Genomic DNA, 16,571 nt, shown 5'->3' on the forward strand with positions numbered 1-16,571 from the left:
TGGGTATATTCACCACCATTGCCTTTGCCCCTAAGGTAAGTTGGCCTCCAATTCCTAGGCTAGCACTTTTGTTTCATCTTATATTAAAACCTAGGAGCAGATAATCCAACTATATAAGCAACAAAGTATGAAGACTGAGAGACTATTTTTTTTTTGAGACAGAGTTTTGCTCTTGTCACCCAGGCTGGAGTGCAGTGGTGCCTTCTTGGCTTACTGCAATTTCCACCTCTCGGGTTCCAGTGATTCTCCTGCCTCAGCCTCCCGAGTACCTGGAATTACAGGCACTTGCCACCACACCTAGCTAATTTTTCTATTTTTAGTAGAGACGGGGTTTCACCATGTTGGCCAGGCTGGTGTCATACTCCTGACCTGAAGTGATCCACCCATCTCGGCATCCCAAAGTGCTGACATTACAGGCGTGAGCCACTGTGCCCAGCTGAAGACTGAGAGACTATGAACAAGAGGTTGGTGTTGTAATCTAATAATTTAACTGGACATATTTAATGATGTGAACAGTCTCTAATGCTCTGCCTTAATTACACAAAGTGGTAATATATAGATGACTTCCATGAATATTTTTACAAGTTAAGTTACACACTCCCTTTTAGCTTTGTTGTTACAAAAAAAAAAAAAAGGTTCTAGTCATTCCCATATCACTAGGATTTTTAGATCCCCATCCCATATGCCCCAGGAAGTAAGTTGGTTTTCTGTGTTCCTCCTTCAAAGAATAGTGTGTGGTTTGGAGGAGGAAGCATTAGTAACAGATTTATTTCTGAGAAAGACAAGCGGTTAATTTGGATAATTCTAAAAAATTCTTCCTAAACATTAATCCTCAATTTTGAGGGATCTGCCTGTATAAATATTTGCTTTGGTTTGATAAATTGTGCTCTGTTCATTTCCAAGCAAGTTATTAAGAACATAGAATGGTCTTCTTCATTCATTCCTGCTGGCCAGATACTGTGTTCACCAGGGTGGTGAAGGGATGAGTAGGAGGTTGAAAGATATATTCTGAATTCTGAGGCACAACTTGGAATTCATTTTCTCATAAAAATCATAAAAAATAGGTTCGTAGGTGTCCTGTGTGGGAAACACGCATGGGGAGAAGACACACACACAATACCTTTAAGGGTAAACAAGTTTTATCCCATGTAAATGGCAATGCAGATATAAGCAAATGATATAATAAGCAAATTGCAACGGGAAGGGAGAAGGAAAGAGATATATGTATAATATATATATATTTACACTCACCAGACTATGCAAGATTCACCACCAGGTTGGGAAGCAACAGCCTGGGCTCCAGAGTCAGCCACTCATCCATGTAGACAAGGAGAGGTCTCGAAGCTTTGGCGCAGTCTGGAACCCTAGCTGTTTTTGTAATGAGTTGTTTGGCATGAGGTCCAGTCACGAAGGCCCTTTGTGACTGGGCTCAAGGAACACAAAAAGGCCAACTTGTTTTTGTGGTTGTCTATTGTTTTTCAATAACTAACGTATAGGAATAGATTGAAATAGAGATTTATCCGAAACAACACTGGATGAATGCCTCAAAGGGTTCACACAATCCGTTCTGGGACTTGGTGACCATTGTTTGTGTCCATGTTCAATTTAGTTCAAATTTAATATTTAGGCTAGTCGCCAAAGCCCATTTAGGATAAACTTTGCTATCTCTGCAGTAAGAGTTAGCATGGTGTAGGGAAGAGAAGATTGTTTTGGAAGCCAGGAAACCTGGTTTTTTATTTTGGTGTGCTACTTACTTGACCAGTTCATATAACTTGACTACATCGTTCTATGTTTCATCACCTATGAAGTGGAGAGTTGTGTCTTTGGTAACAGTCTAGGTCCCTTCAACTCTGTTAAGTCTAAGTCTCAGAAAGAGGGTGTGGAATCGCTTTGTCGGAAGAAGCAGGGAGACAGCCTTAGTGGCGTCACCACCTAACTGGCAAGGCTCTTTTTATTATGTGGCACCTGCTGTTCTTTGCTCTGTCTCACTGTTATATCAGTTAAAAAACTGAAAGACAGTGAAAGAAGAACCACACAGAGAAACTAATGGCCTTAGTCGCTCTTCAGTCCAAGAACTAAATGTTCTCAGTAATGGCTTCCTAAAGAAAGAACTCAGAGCAATCATGAAGATCCGTGTCTAGAACATTACAGCTAGAACAGAAATGGTGGAGGTGGAAAATGGCAAATAGCAATAGATGAACTGTCCCCCACCCCCACCCTGCTGAAGTACGTAACTGGCAAGACAAACATAACAAAGTAGAAGGAAGAAATAGAATTTCAAAGAAAAACTAGCTGATGATGGAAATCAGAAGATATGTGGTCAATCCATACCCTAACCCTTTTTTTTGTTGTTGTTGTTGTTGAGACAGGGTCTGGCTCTGTCACCCAGGCTAGAATGCAGTGGCACAATCAGCTCACTGCAACCTCCACCTCCCGGGTTCAAGCCATCTTCTTGCCTCAGCCTCCTGAGGAGCTGGAACCAGAGGCACATGCCACCATGCCCAGATAATTTTTTTTGTATTTTTTGTAGAGACGGGGGTGAGTCACTCTGTTGCCCAGGTTGGTCTAGAACTCCTGAGCTCAAGCAGTCTGTCCGCCTTGGCCTCCCAAAGTACTGGGATTACAGGGGTGAGCCACTGTGCCCAGTCCCCATACCTAATACTTTTGATGATCATGTTTACCCAGAATGAAAATAAAAGACTGAAATTTTGGTTTTCTGGATTGCTTGCTGGTCATAAGCTCTTTAACCAAAATGGAATCTTATTAGAACTACCATAGAAAGAGGCTGTATAGTCACTGGGGGAGGTGGGGATCTCCTTTCACTGGCATTTCCCCTCCACTGCTGCCATCCTTTTTGGTGTCAGGGAATGAAGTTATTCATTCAGATGAAATAAGTGGTGACATAAGGTATGTTAATGTTTTTCACTCCCCAATTTAGTGAAACAACCCTAATTTTGATGGTCCTGTTCAGGTCATCAGGCTCCAAGGATCTTTGAAGCCACACTTCTTTTACTCTAATCACTTACTTTTTCTCCCCTTCCTTCTTTCCACACCTACTGTTGTCAGACTTGTATCACCTAATGCCATTTATCAGCATTATTCCCCTAGTACCTATCAGAGTTCCTGGTACATAGTAGATGCTCGATAAATAGCCATTGAATTAATGGCTCTACCGGCTCTTCCATCCATTAAACTTTCCCAAATACACCTCTGAAATAGGGTTTCTTTCCACTTCTCTCATTGCCCATTGCTTTTACTGCCTGTTGAAAATTTGCACAGCTGGTCAACTTTTGTGTTCCTTTTTGTACACTGTCATGCCTGTTCTCTGTTCTGTGTGTAAAGTTTCCTGGTTTTAATCTATCCTCCCCAAATGAATACTTTATACTTTTTCTTTTGTCCTGCCTACCTCTAAACATTCGCCAACACAGTCCTCCCCAAAATACCCGCCACATGCATACTACCTCAAATCTGTGGAGGGTGGTGATGGATACTTAAGAAACTACACATCCATCTTAATGTAGCACTTACATGGCTTGTTCTTCAATTGCCCATCATCACTTCATTCAAAAGCAGTGATTATTCATTCACAGAATTGACTGAGCTTTCACTATGAGCAAGTCACCCTGCTAGGTGCTTGGGAGGATATACAAAGATGTATAAGATGCCTCCTCTGATTTCTACAGCAATTACTGGTGTGTGATTCATTCAGCAATTAATCATGTACTGCCTTGTGATGTTTCTTACACTATCTAGAAAGCATTCTTCAAATCCTGCTATGCTATTTGACTTTTCACTTGTTAATGTCTTCATTCATTCAGCAAAGAGTTGAATACATGTGACAAGCACTATCTCAGCAGCTGGGACAGATACAAAGACAAACAAATGATAGTCTCTGCAATCAAAAGGTCAGAATGCAGTATAGAAGAGGAAATGTGAATAACTACAATACAACACACCAAATGCTACTGAAATCCTAAAGAAGGAATGCTCCATTTCCCAAGGGATCATGCAAGGTTTCACTGAGGGGGTGATCATCAGCTAGGTCTGAAAGGATAATATCGAAGGCACAAGGTGAAGCAGGGCATTCCAGATAAAGGGAGTAAAAAGACCTAAGGCACAGAGGTGTAAAAATACATACGGGTGAAGGCAGAGCACAGAGACTGATGGAAGGTAAAGTTAGGGAAATAGGGATAAAATAGGCAAAAATTTGGACTTTATCCTTTGGCAGGGAACTTTTTATCTGATGACATAGTTAGCACATGCTCACTGTAAAAAAGTAACCAAACATTTATAGGCATGTACAAAGTTAACCATTGATAATGGTTTGTCATATTTCAGATTGTTTTCTGTGGGCAGGATAACATATTGCCATACAAAATGAAATTAAACTATTATTTTCTTCAACTTAAAAATTTAACAGTACCTCTTGGTTATCATTCCATGCCAGTACTCACCTATTTCATTTTTTTAAAGTGGCTGTATAGTTGGTAAATCATTAGTAGCAAAAAGACCTATCATGGAGCCAGACTGAGTGGGTCTGGTCTTTCAGCAAGCCACTCAAGCTCTTTGTGCTTCAGTTACCTCATCTGTAACATGAACATTTTCACCCTATCTGCCACATGAGGATTTAATGAGCCAATATCATTCAGAATTGTGCCTCGCAGATGAAAACCTTAGTGGTGACTCTATGATTGATTTACCTCACATTCAAGAAGTGTTTTAAGCAAGGGAGTGAGCGATACAGTCTGGTTTCTTTTTAGAAAGATCACTCTGGTACCTGTTGGGGATGATAAACAGGGGAGGAAGATCAGTCAGTGGTGGAGATCTCTTGGGAGACTCTTGCAATACATAGTGATATGGAAAATTGGTTGGTACTGGCAGAGGAAAGAGAAGAAAAATAAACTCTTTAACCACTTTTAAGAGACCAAATGCTAGAACTTGTTGATTGCTGATGGCCGAGAAGAAGAGAAAATCTGACAAGTCCCAAATTTTTGGCTTAGAGGACTGTGTAAACGGTGGTGCCACATTTGTGTTTTTTTTTTTTTTAAGATTTTTTTTGAGTCTCTACTACGGATCTGGCACTGTTTTAGGTACAGGAAATATGGAAACAGGACCTCTCCTCAGAGGAGCTTACACTCCAAGAGGTATTCATGACAGGGGAGAGGAGACCCAGAAATAGTTAAGTAAACACACAAATGTACAAGAATGGCAAATTAATTTAGCATTTCTTGATTGAATAGTAGGGGTCCAGTAAGTATTCAGTAACTTTAAAACACTTATCCAACGCTGTACGAGTTTAACTATATCTCCTAACGGTGATTACAGGAGCCCATGATTCATTCACAGCGGCAGGAAAGGGTTATTTGATCTGATCCCTCAACTTCCGAAGGCAGGAGGTCAGACGATCGGCCCCATTTGGCAGCCAGGGAAAGTTAAGCATTTTGGCTAAGGTTACACAACCCTAAACACCGGGACGCGGCCCGGAGGCGGCTTCGGCCTTGCGGTCCAGGCCAGGCCACTGCGCCGGGGCCCAGCCTGCTCGGCGCCTGGCCGAGCGCTCGCCAGGCCGGTCGCTCCGCGGCTCCCAGGAGCCGGCGAGCAGCCGGCGCGCAGGCGGCGGTTGCAGGGCCCTCCCTCGGCCCGACGGCGGTGGCGGTCCCGCGTCGCGAGGCACTTCCGGCGCGTGCCGGGGTGGCCGGATGACGTGGCTGAGTCAGAGGAAGAGGCTGAGGAGGCGCGCGGGGCGGGGGAGGCTCAGGAGCGGGCGGTGACGGTGACGGCGACGGCGGCGGCAGAGGAGGCAGCGGCTGGGTGCGGGCCCCGTGCGTCTGTCCGCGCCCCGTGGATGCGAATCGGCCGCGGCGGAGGCGGCGGCGGAGGAGGAGTCGGTGGGCCGGCTCCGGGCCGGTGGGGCGCGGAGGATGAGGCCGCTGCCTGGCGCTCCAGGCGTGGCGGCGGCCGCCGCGCTGTTGCTGCTGTTGCTGCCACGGGCCCGGGCGGACGAGCACGAACACACGGTGAGGCGCCCCGGCCGGTGCGGCCGCCCCGGGCTGGCTCCCCAGTTGCCCACCGAGGCAGGCCCCGCGCAGCCTGGAAGGCCCGGCGGTCCGGTGAATCCCCGCGGCGTCCCGAGGACTCCTTCCGGTTGGGCCTGGCGGAGCAGGAACCTTGGGAGCGTGGAGCAGGCATTTCCGTGCGCTCCTGGGACAGGGCTCCGCTCCCGAGTGCCAGGGCCTCCTTCACCCGGCCTGCGCCTCAGTGGCGCCGCACCCCAGGGTCTCGGGGGTCCTGGGGCCGGGAAGGAGCCTGGGAAGGGTTGGGGTTCAGCCGCCGTGGGAGCGGGGCAACGGGCAGGCTGTGCTTGGGGCTTTTGCCCCCAGGGAAGGAGACTGCCTTTTGGCTACTGAGGGCTGCGACGCGGAGGAAGATGGATGCATCGCGATTACCCGGCAGCCACTAACCAGGAAATATCCTACACTTTATGGTGCTCTTTGGCTTTTTTCGCCCGTTTCTACCCAGACCGGATTAAAACCCTGGGGTGGGGTAGCGTTAATAAACTTGAATTGAGGAGCAGTTTACACTTACTTGTAAGTGCACCCAACCTACACACATTCAATTCCTAGGCCTTTCTTGTAACTTTCTCCTCACCTTCCAGCCCCCAAATGAGGCCCCCATCCGGATAGTGTCTAACTAAGGCAGCTTCTGACAAGTAAAGGGTCTTAATGTTTCCCAGTCTTCAGGTCAGGGCTAGGAACAGTCCCTTTTGCATTTGGCCTAAAGTTGATTGGCAGTTTATTTAATTGGCATTCTCACATCAAAGCGTGCATGTGAACGACTCTTCAAGTGGCTTTCACTTAGGGCTGTAACTCTCCTTTTCAGAATGGTAGACTTGAGTAAGGCAGGAAGGTCAGGTAAATTGAGAGTTTGCTTGACGAGTAATTGTTTTTTATACCTTTACCATTGATGATAGGAGTTTCCATGAGAGACTGTGTTTGACCAAGTAAGAAAGATCTGAGGGAGTCATGTCATTTCTGGAAAGTGAGGAAATGAAGCAGTCGTCCTTACATATTTAATGGACCCGATTTTATTTGTAATCAACAAAACTTTTCGCTGGACCTTTGGCTAGCCGGGCTCTTATTTTAGCTAATAAAAGCTGTAAACTTTTGGCTGTTCTACTTTCGGTCACAGCCAGAAACTTCTTACCTGTGTAGGTATATATTTCTTTAGGGACACAAATCTTGAATTGGTGACATGTTTTTGTGCTGTACTTGTGGTGGTTCACCTAAGATAATTTTTTTGGGAGGTTAAACAGCGTAGGACGATTTCCTTTTGTTTTCTTCTATCAGATAAGCTGTCTCAAAGTTTAAGAACTGCTGTTGTTTCACATAGTATGCAGGGACCATGTATAGATTTGGGTCTTTGATTATTTTTAAATTTTCAGTGGGCATCCATCCTTTTGTTTAATGATATTACTAATATATTTCCAATTAAAAAAACACTTATGAAAAGTTACCATATGATACTCAGAATCTCAATGTGTAGTTCCATGATACAGGCATATAGGCTGGAAAGTGTACTGTATTCTACTTTTTAATCTTGTAATTATCTTGTGACATACTGCTATAAATAGGGAAACACAATTAAAATTTTAAAAATTGGATATATATAAAGGCTTTAGAATAATTTACAAATTAAAAGTTTAATTTCAATGAAGTTTTATTGCTAGGACTATTTCAGTTTTTTATTCTAGTAATTGAATATAAGATATTTCATGAAAGGTTTTTGTTGACTGCCACAAAAGAGAATATGGTATATATGAGATGGTTGCTAGACAAAAAATTTAGAATCCATATTACTTCATGTCTGCATTGAACTGCTCTTACTTGGTTACCCATTATTAAATACCTGTTATTTATTTATTTTTGAGACAGAGTCCCACTTTGTTGGCCAGGCTGGAGTGCAGTGGCGCTATCTCACCTCACTGCAACCTCAGCCTCACGGGCTCAAGCGATTCTTGTGTCTCATCCAAGTAGCTGGGATTACAGGCATGTGCCACCACACCTGGCTAATTTTTGTATTTTTAGTAGAAGGGGGTTTCACCATGTTGACCCAGCTGGTCTTGAACTCAAACGACTGGCCTCAAATGATCTGCCTGCCTTGGCCCCCCAAAGTGCTGGGATTACAGGCGTGAGCCACTGCGCCTGGCTAAACACGTATTTTAAAAAGCAAAAAAAAAAAAAAAAAAAAGTTACAGGAAGAATAGTATTTAAAAATAAGCGTAAAATTCAAATGTGTCATTATATTATTTTTCATTATTAGCCAAAATCTTTTGCTTTTTCTAAGTTTCTTAAAAATATTTCTCAAAAACTAGGCATTCATCTTAGCCAGATAACAGTACTGAAAAAGCTGTATGGTCAAGTAAGTTTTATTTTTTTATTTTTTTTCTATCAAAGAAGCAGAAGTAGCTAGTAAAGGGAGAATAATACTAAAGGAAGAGGAGACATTGGTATGGACAGGTTGCTGAGTAGGTGTTTAGTAAATATATGTATAATTGAATTATCAAAGAATAACTTTTAGAAGCTAAAGCTGGCCTTTAGAATAATTGCCTGTAAAGATTGTTTCCAGATAAAGATAATAGCTAGTATGTCTTTTGTAGCAAAATGGGCTATCCACTGTTCTTTTTTTTTTTTTTTAAGAGGCATAGTTTTGCTCTTGTCACCCAGGCTGGAGTGCAATGGCACAATATCCGCTCACTGCTATCTCTGCCTCCTGGGTTCAAGCAGTTCTCCTACCTCAGTCTCCCTAGTAGCTGGTATTACAGGTGCGCACCACCATGCCTGGCTAATTTTTGTATTTTTAGTAGAGACGAGGTTTCACCATGTTGGCCAGGCTGGTCTTGAACTCCTGACCTCAGGTGATCCGCCTGCCTCAGCCTCCCAAAGTGCTGGGATTACAGGCGTGAGCGTGAGAAGTCATCTATTAATAACCTATGAGGTGAGTAATATGCCCCTTTTATAGATGAGGAAAGTGAATCTAGAGAGGTGAGATCACCTGCAGATAACACATATCTGGTAGGGGTAGAGGTGGGATTTGAACTTAGGCATTCTGAGTTGATAGTCTTCTACACTGTGAGCCGCCATATGCTCTACTCCGCTTTATCCTAAAAATAAGACAGTAAAGCTCAATTAGGTCTTGAGCGGTTCTCTATATTGATTTTTAAGTGCTTAAATGCTGAGATAAGTGTGGCTCTATAATGAGTTGTTTCTGAGATGTTTGGGTTAGCATTAAGGAGCAATAGGGTTGACTTCATGGGCACGTGCCCTGAATAGTCACACAAGACTGTGGGAGAGCTTGTTTTCATGCTGTCCTGTAACATCTCGAAGTTTTAAATGTTTGAACAAAGGGCTCTGTATTTTTATTCTGTACTGGGTCCCACAAACTATATAGCTTGTCCTAACAGGAGGCAATACCTTATGTCCATTCCCCAAAGCCCCTGATTTCTCTTACTGTACCTACTGAATTAGGATTCAGGTGGCCATCTGACCTATATGCTATTTTTTTCTTTTCTTTTTTTTTTTTTTTTTAGACGGTGTTTCGCTCTTGTTGCTCAGGCTGGAGGGCAATGGTGTGATCTTGGCTCACTGCAACCTCTGCCTCCTGGGTTCAAGCAGTTCTCCTGTCTCAGCCTCCTGGGTAGCTGGGATTACAGGCATGTGCCACCATGTCCAGCTAATTTTGTATTTTTTTAGTAGAGACAGGAAGTCCCCATCTTGGTCAGGCTGGTCTCGAACTCCTGACCTCAGGTGATCCGCCCTCCTTGGCCTCCCAAAGTGTTGGAATTACAGGCTTGAGCCACTGTGCCTGGCCCTATGGTATATATATACATATTTTTATGTGCTTATTTATCCAAGGTTCTTTTAATAGTCTCTGAAGAGTGTTGAAAAGGAAATGTGCTATTGAATTAATAGAGGCTGGGCCGGGCGCGGTGGCTCAAGCCTGTAATCCCAGCACTTTGGGAGGCCGAGACGGGCGGATCACGAGGTCAGGAGATCGAGACCATCCTGGCGAACACGGTGAAACCCCGTCTCTACTAAAAATACAAAAACTAGCCGGGCGACGTGGCGGGCGCCTGTAGTCCCAGCTACTCGGAAGGCTGAGGCAGGAGAATGGCGTAAACCCGGGAGGCGGAGCTTGCAGTGAGCTGAGATCCGGCCACTGCACTCCAGCCTGGGCGACAGAGCGAGACTCCGCCTCAAAAAAAAAAAAAAATAAATAAAATAAATAAATAAATAAATAAAATAGAATTAATAGAGGCTGTATGTACATATCTAGAATATGTAAGAATGTGTTCCTTTTAATTTTTAAAAGTTGAATTATATATGCATTACAGACATGTTTTTGAAATGAAAATTAACACTTTTGTGGAAGACAGGCTTTTAATAAGTGATTGAAGGGATATAGGCTTTTTTATAGAGTCAATGAAAGGTGTGTTTATGCTTATTTGGTTTTCTGAAACTCGAAGCACTTGGAAGCATCTAGAGTTAGATTACTATGTCTTCTAAGATTCCGAAGGGCTCCATTAAAAACGATTTCAGATTGAGAATCATAGAATTTTAGAACTAGAAAGACTCGGTAATTTAATCCAAAACTCCTCATTTTCCTAATGGCCTGTACAGGTTCAGAGACTTGCTCAAGGCCACAGAAAGAATCAGAGCTTCCTGATCGCTAGTCTTGCCTTTTCTACCTGTCTTGTACGTATAATTGCATAGTTTTAATATGTAAAGATGTTAGCACCAAAAACCCAGTACTTAGGGGCGCAGGAATCTTTGAGCATTTTATGGTTTGCACTGTAGCCTTGAATTTTTATGGGTTCTGTTTCCTTAACAAGATCACAAAGTCAGATTTTTTTTTTTTTTGGTCTGTTACATACATATGCACTGTGCTTGGCACAAGTGGTATTTGATCAGTGCTTGTTGAATGACTTGAATAATTAGGGAGCTACTAGTGACAAGGATGTGCAATGTGGAAGCACAATGAACAAACTCAGGCCATTATTCATTTAAGATGCATTGTCTCCTGTTTTGATTTGGGGGTCCTACCTAGGCTAAAATTCCCTATTTCTCTGTGGCCCAGTATACTGGTAATCTTGAGATTTCTAATGTTGGACGGACTGAATGCCTGCCAGAATCGTTTACTCAGCCTCTGCCTCATAAATACTTTGTATTATATCACCGAGTGGTTTCAGAAATGTTTTGTTTGATTTACTTTGGCAAATGGCAACCTTTTGTCTTTGTCTCTGTTGGGAGTATATGAACTCTTGAAACTTACTGAAAATTTGTAAAGAGCATAAGCTGTTGGCCGGGCGCGGTGGCTCAAGCCTGTAATCCCAGCACTTTGGGAGGCCGAGGCGGGCGGATCACGAGGTCAGGAGATCGAGACCATCCTGGCTAACACAGTGAAACCCCGTCTCTACTAAAAAAATACAAAAAACTAGCCGGGCGTGGTGGCGGGCGCTTGTAGTCCCAGCTACTCGGGAGGCTGAGGCAGGAGAATGGCATAAACCCAGGAGGCGGAGTTTGCAGTGAGCTGAGATCCGGCCACTGCACTCCAGCCTGGGCGACAGAGCGAGACTCCGTCTCAAAAAAAAAAAAGAGTATAAGCTGTTTACTGTAAGTGCATTTGTGAGTTATCTAATGTAGATTGTTAAATACCAAAGTTCGTTGTCCTATTTTCAGCTCTACTCAATGATAGACTGAAAGTTTATTTAGGTACAAAGCTATTTTTGAGAGAGAGTAGTTATCTCAAGAGGCTATTCAAAAAAATACATTTCTAATTTATTTGTATTAGAATTCCGATGTGTGTTTTAATAATTAAAAGGCTGTGAAATTATGATTTCTGGAACATTTATTTTGAAGTAAACACACATATTTTTCTCCTTTGTATGAAAAGGAAGGATAGCATTTTGGTGCTTGTTCTGAATCCTCAGTCCTTTGCCCATCTATGTAAATTGTGATTTCTTATTCAGATTTCACATGACTACGTCAGCAATATTATCTTCTAAAGTGTTTCTCCTGAGAATAATTAATTCGTGACCTCTGTCAAGGAGGAAAACTTTGGTAACCCCCAACACATAAACAGTATTTAAACAAGAGGGGCCCAACATTGGTGACTTCTTGAGAATAAAGGTCGTTCCTTTTGAGATTAGAATGCCAATAATTTCTTAGAAGGTTTTTTTTTTTTTTTCTTCCAGGCAGATTAAAGGCTCATGTGGAAAAGTTACTCGGTATTCAGGACTGCCTTTAGTTGCTTTGTACACCTGCACTGTTTTCATATTTCCTTGATTTAGTTTTTTGCTCTTTAATGAATGAAGCTGACTAGGGATTAGCAAAAATACTGACCTTTCAAACTTGATGCTGATTAATTTGGACAAATGATTTAACATCTCTGTTCTTTAGTTTTGTTTTTGTTTTTAGTCTGTAAGATGGGGAAATAATAGGACCTATTTTATAGAGTGTTGAGACGATTATTTAAATGTTCATGTGAAGACCTTAGAACTATACCTAGCTCATAGTATGTGTTTATTGTTAGCTAGTGATGTTATTGTTACAAAAATGGTGAGATCATGTCATGTTAGGGTTTGGTGAATTAAGGTTTTACCTGAGGATTTGAAAAAGGAGGATTTGAGCAGTTCGGAAGGGTTAGTAGAATTTGGCTAAGTGGAGAAAAGGAGGGCATTCTAAATTTGGGGGAATGACGAAAGAAGATGAAGCAGAAAAGGGGAGAAAGACAATATCATAAACCGTTTTGGCCAGCGTGGACGACTTAAGTGTAGCAGTGAGATTCTTCTGAGAGCTGGAAAATAAGTACGTGAAGAATGCCGGTAGCCTGAATTGGCCTCCTCTCACTTGGCCATTTCCCAGGGAAGCCTCAGATGGAAGGGATTATTATCCAGCTTAGGGATTCCCTGATTCACTGCTGTGCTTCTGTGACTCCACCCCCCACCTTCTTCTGGGCCTGGCACTCCCTTGCCACAGACTGGAGCTCAGGGGCTTTGTCAGAGCTTTAGGGAAAGGAAAGGTTTTTATTTGTTTTGTTTTCTCCTTCAGATGTTGTGTGAAGTCTTTTGGTATTTTTTAGTTTCAAAATATTTTAAAACATTTTCTCTTGAGAAAGAACTCTTGATATCTTGTCTTGGAAGCACTTATTCTCAGGGACAATCAAGGGCTGCAATGAAAAGTAAACATTTTAAGTTCATTGTGTTAAACCACAGTCTGCATAATAAGGAGCAAAATAAAAGAAAAAAAGCATTATTTTTGCCTTGCTATTCACCCTGAACTCTCAATATGTGTATTTCTAATTACTATTTCAGTCCTCTTCCCAGAAAGAATCTTATACTGCAGAATGGTGTAAGTTTTGTTACAGTTCTGGCATCACATCGTAACTCTACCACTCTGTTGAGGGTTCCTGAATGTTTAAAATGAGTGACTTCGGAGTATATGGCTTAACTTTGACTGGGACCCTTAAATTATTTTAGTCCTTATGTTTTAATTTGTATAAAATAAATGGATGCCCTATTTTTAAAGGTATTTATTTTCAAAGATTTTGTCTATTTTTAAAGGAAAAGTTTTGGAATTTATAGGAAAAGTATTTTTGTGCTTATTTTCACAAATTACATTTATAACATTTCTGCAGACTCAGCAGGATTAATGGCAAGGTGCTCTTTAACAGGTCGTCTCATTCAGCATTCTGCTCTTAAATAGATGAATTATGTTACCTCCCCTTATTTTTCTGGAAAGGTAACTCTTACAGTCAGTGTACATATTATTTCACATCCTTCAAACTTCTTTTACCAAGTTGCCAATGAACTTTACATTTCAGCATTTCTTCAGTGTTTTCCCATCATATTTATTAAATATCTATTTGCCTTGGTGGATAGGTTCTTTTTGTTAGACAGAGTCTCACTCTCTCACCCAGACTGGAGTGCAGTGGCACAATCTCAGCTCACTGCAGCCTCCGCCTCCTGGGTTCAAGTGATTCTCCTGCCTCAGCCTCCCAAGTAGCTGGGATTACAGGCATGTGCCACTATACCCTGCTGATATTTGTATGTTTATTAGAGATGGGGTTTCACCGTGTTGGCCAGGCTGGTCTCAAACTTCTGACCTTAAGTGATCTGCCGGCCTTGGTGTCCCAAGGTGCTGGGATTACAGGTGTGAGTCACCACACCTGGCCATGAACAAGTTTTAATTCTAATATCAACTCTTGTTAGTTGGTAGTGATTGGTTTAGAGCACTGTTTTGAGAACTCTGAGGCAGTATCTATGTTCAGCAGAAAGGAGTTAACTTTTTGATTAGTGCTGTGTGGCCATGAGCATTGGATGGAAGAGTGGGGGCATACATAAATTTGTCAGTCTCCCCAGACAAAAAGAATAGTAATGAATGCGGATATACAGATATGTTAACATTTAGACGTTTGATTCATTACTTCCTACATGAAGATTATCTACAGTTTTTCTGAACTCCCTTGAAACAGCTTATGATTTTCCAAATTGTTATTCGTCCTGACCTTCTCTGCCAAAGTGAATTTAATCATTCCTTTATTGTTGCCCTTTATTACCTTAATTATAATACTTATTTTTTCTTTGTTAATCATTTACTTGTCTGATTCCACTGTGGATTATGAACTTCTTAAGGAAACGACAGTATTTTATTTACTTTTATATTCTTAATACCTAACGCTATGCTTGGTACCTGTCACGTATGTATTCAAAAGGTGAGATCATTTGTTATTTCCTTAATGATCTGGCTGTTGTCTTATATGAACAGTGAGGCATTTATGTTTGAAAATGAGATGACTAGGTCTAGGTCTTGGGGTGGTAGTCGTGTGAATCAAAAGAAAAAGGCAGATGTTTTGGATAAGAACATGTAAGTTAAATGTTTTTGGGTTCCCTGGAGTGCAGAGAGATTTGGGGTTTGAGTCTCCATGTCTGAGAGAATGGTAGTACCATTAGAAAAATGAAGCTGAGGAAAGTGGATTTGGGTAGATGAGTTTGGTTTTGGAGATGTTAGGTTTTGATTGAAAATGTTTGTTAACTAGTTTTAGATGGAGGACTGGAGATAAGGATTTCACAGTAGGCCAGTTGGATAGCTTCTTCTATTATATGCTCCATAGCAACCTACCTTATTGTTTAATGCCCATCTTTCCCCCAGAAGGGCAGGGAACACATCTTGTTCAAAGCTGTATCCTCAGTTATAAACACAGTTGCTTCACATGCTAAGCACTTAGTAAATAATTGTTTAGTAAATTAATGTCTGCACTATTAGTTGATTTAAATGCATCCAGTGTTGTCTTTAATTTATATTGCTACTTAGAATTATTAGTTTTAAAATTACTATGGGAATCACTTTCTATAGAATCATTGGAACTTTAAACTTGTAGAGATCTTAGAAATCTTTGACAGGCCTCCCACTTGTACCTTGGAACTACCCAAAGTCATTATTGACCACACTTCAGATTTACCTATGTATAGTATTCACTGATATGTATTTCCATAATTACTTATTCAAAGAAATATGCATATAGTGCATGTCTTTCAGGCTGCTAACAAGATAGAATATTGGCTTGAATGGACTTGTGGAGGTTCTATAGTAGTCTTCTTCCTTGTGTTTGGTCATTTCTGTCCTCTGTAGTACTTTGACCAGTGGCTGTGAGAAAGTCTCGCAAGGAAATGAAATTTTATTTATGCTTGCTGGCAATGTTAGTTTTTGTTTTTTTGTTTTTTAATTTATTGATTAACATGAGGTTCTGCATAAACTATTGATTTTGTTTCCTCCTTCTTTGTCCATGTTAGCATGGTGAATCATGCTGGTTGCAGGTTTGCCATTATTTGATAGTATAAGTGTAAATAATAGACGTACTCTCATGAGCTATTGGACTTAGTTTAAACGCTATCTTCTATAAAACAAATTTGGAAAAGTTGTATCTTCCCGAGACTACAATCAGAGGATATAATTTTAAAATTCACAAAGTTTCATTTTTATGATGTGGACATTCATCATCAGATTAAGCTTCCAGTATTTTATTTTATAGCTTCGATGCACTTTTGTTTAGAACTCATAACAAATATTCCCTTAATTTGAATTAGTTTTTTTTTTTTTTTTTTAAATTCATTTGCTTTTCTTGTTTCAGTATCAAGATAAAGAGGAAGTTGTCTTATGGATGAATACTGTTGGGCCCTACCATAATCGTCAAGAAACATATAAGTACTTTTCACTTCCATTCTGTGTGGGGTCAAAAAAAAGTATCAGCCATTACCATGAAACTCTGGGAGAAGCACTTCAAGGGGTTGAATTGGAATTTAGTGGTCTGGATATTAAATTTAAAGGTAAGTAAACCTTAATAGTCCTTACAGTGCAATTCGGAATGTAGACAAGGGTTTCTTAACTTTGGTACTATTGACACTGGGGTTGGATAATTCTTTGTTGTATGGAGCTGTTATGTACATTGTAGGAAGTTTAGCAGAGTCCCCGGCCTTACCCGCCAGGTGCCAGTAGCACCTTCCAGTTGTGAAAACC

At 41.4% G+C, this 16,571-nt stretch overlaps 1 protein-coding gene across 1 annotated transcript in view; it reads left to right on the forward strand.

The window, feature by feature from the left end:
- Positions 1-5,716: 5,716 nt before the first annotated feature.
- Positions 5,717-16,571, forward strand: part of TM9SF3 (transmembrane 9 superfamily member 3) — a 72,610-nt gene continuing 61,755 nt past the window's right edge. Inside the window, exons 1-2 of the mRNA XM_033187328.1 lie at positions 5,717-6,017; positions 16,186-16,381. Coding sequence (XP_033043219.1) covers positions 5,922-6,017; positions 16,186-16,381 — 292 coding nt within the window. The 5' untranslated portion in view covers positions 5,717-5,921. The remainder of the gene's footprint in view (positions 6,018-16,185; positions 16,382-16,571) is intronic.

Source organism: Trachypithecus francoisi, unplaced genomic scaffold, assembly GCF_009764315.1.
Source record: "Trachypithecus francoisi isolate TF-2019V2 unplaced genomic scaffold, Tfra_2.0 Contig01579, whole genome shotgun sequence".
NCBI classification, from domain to species: Eukaryota; Metazoa; Chordata; class Mammalia; order Primates; family Cercopithecidae; genus Trachypithecus; species Trachypithecus francoisi.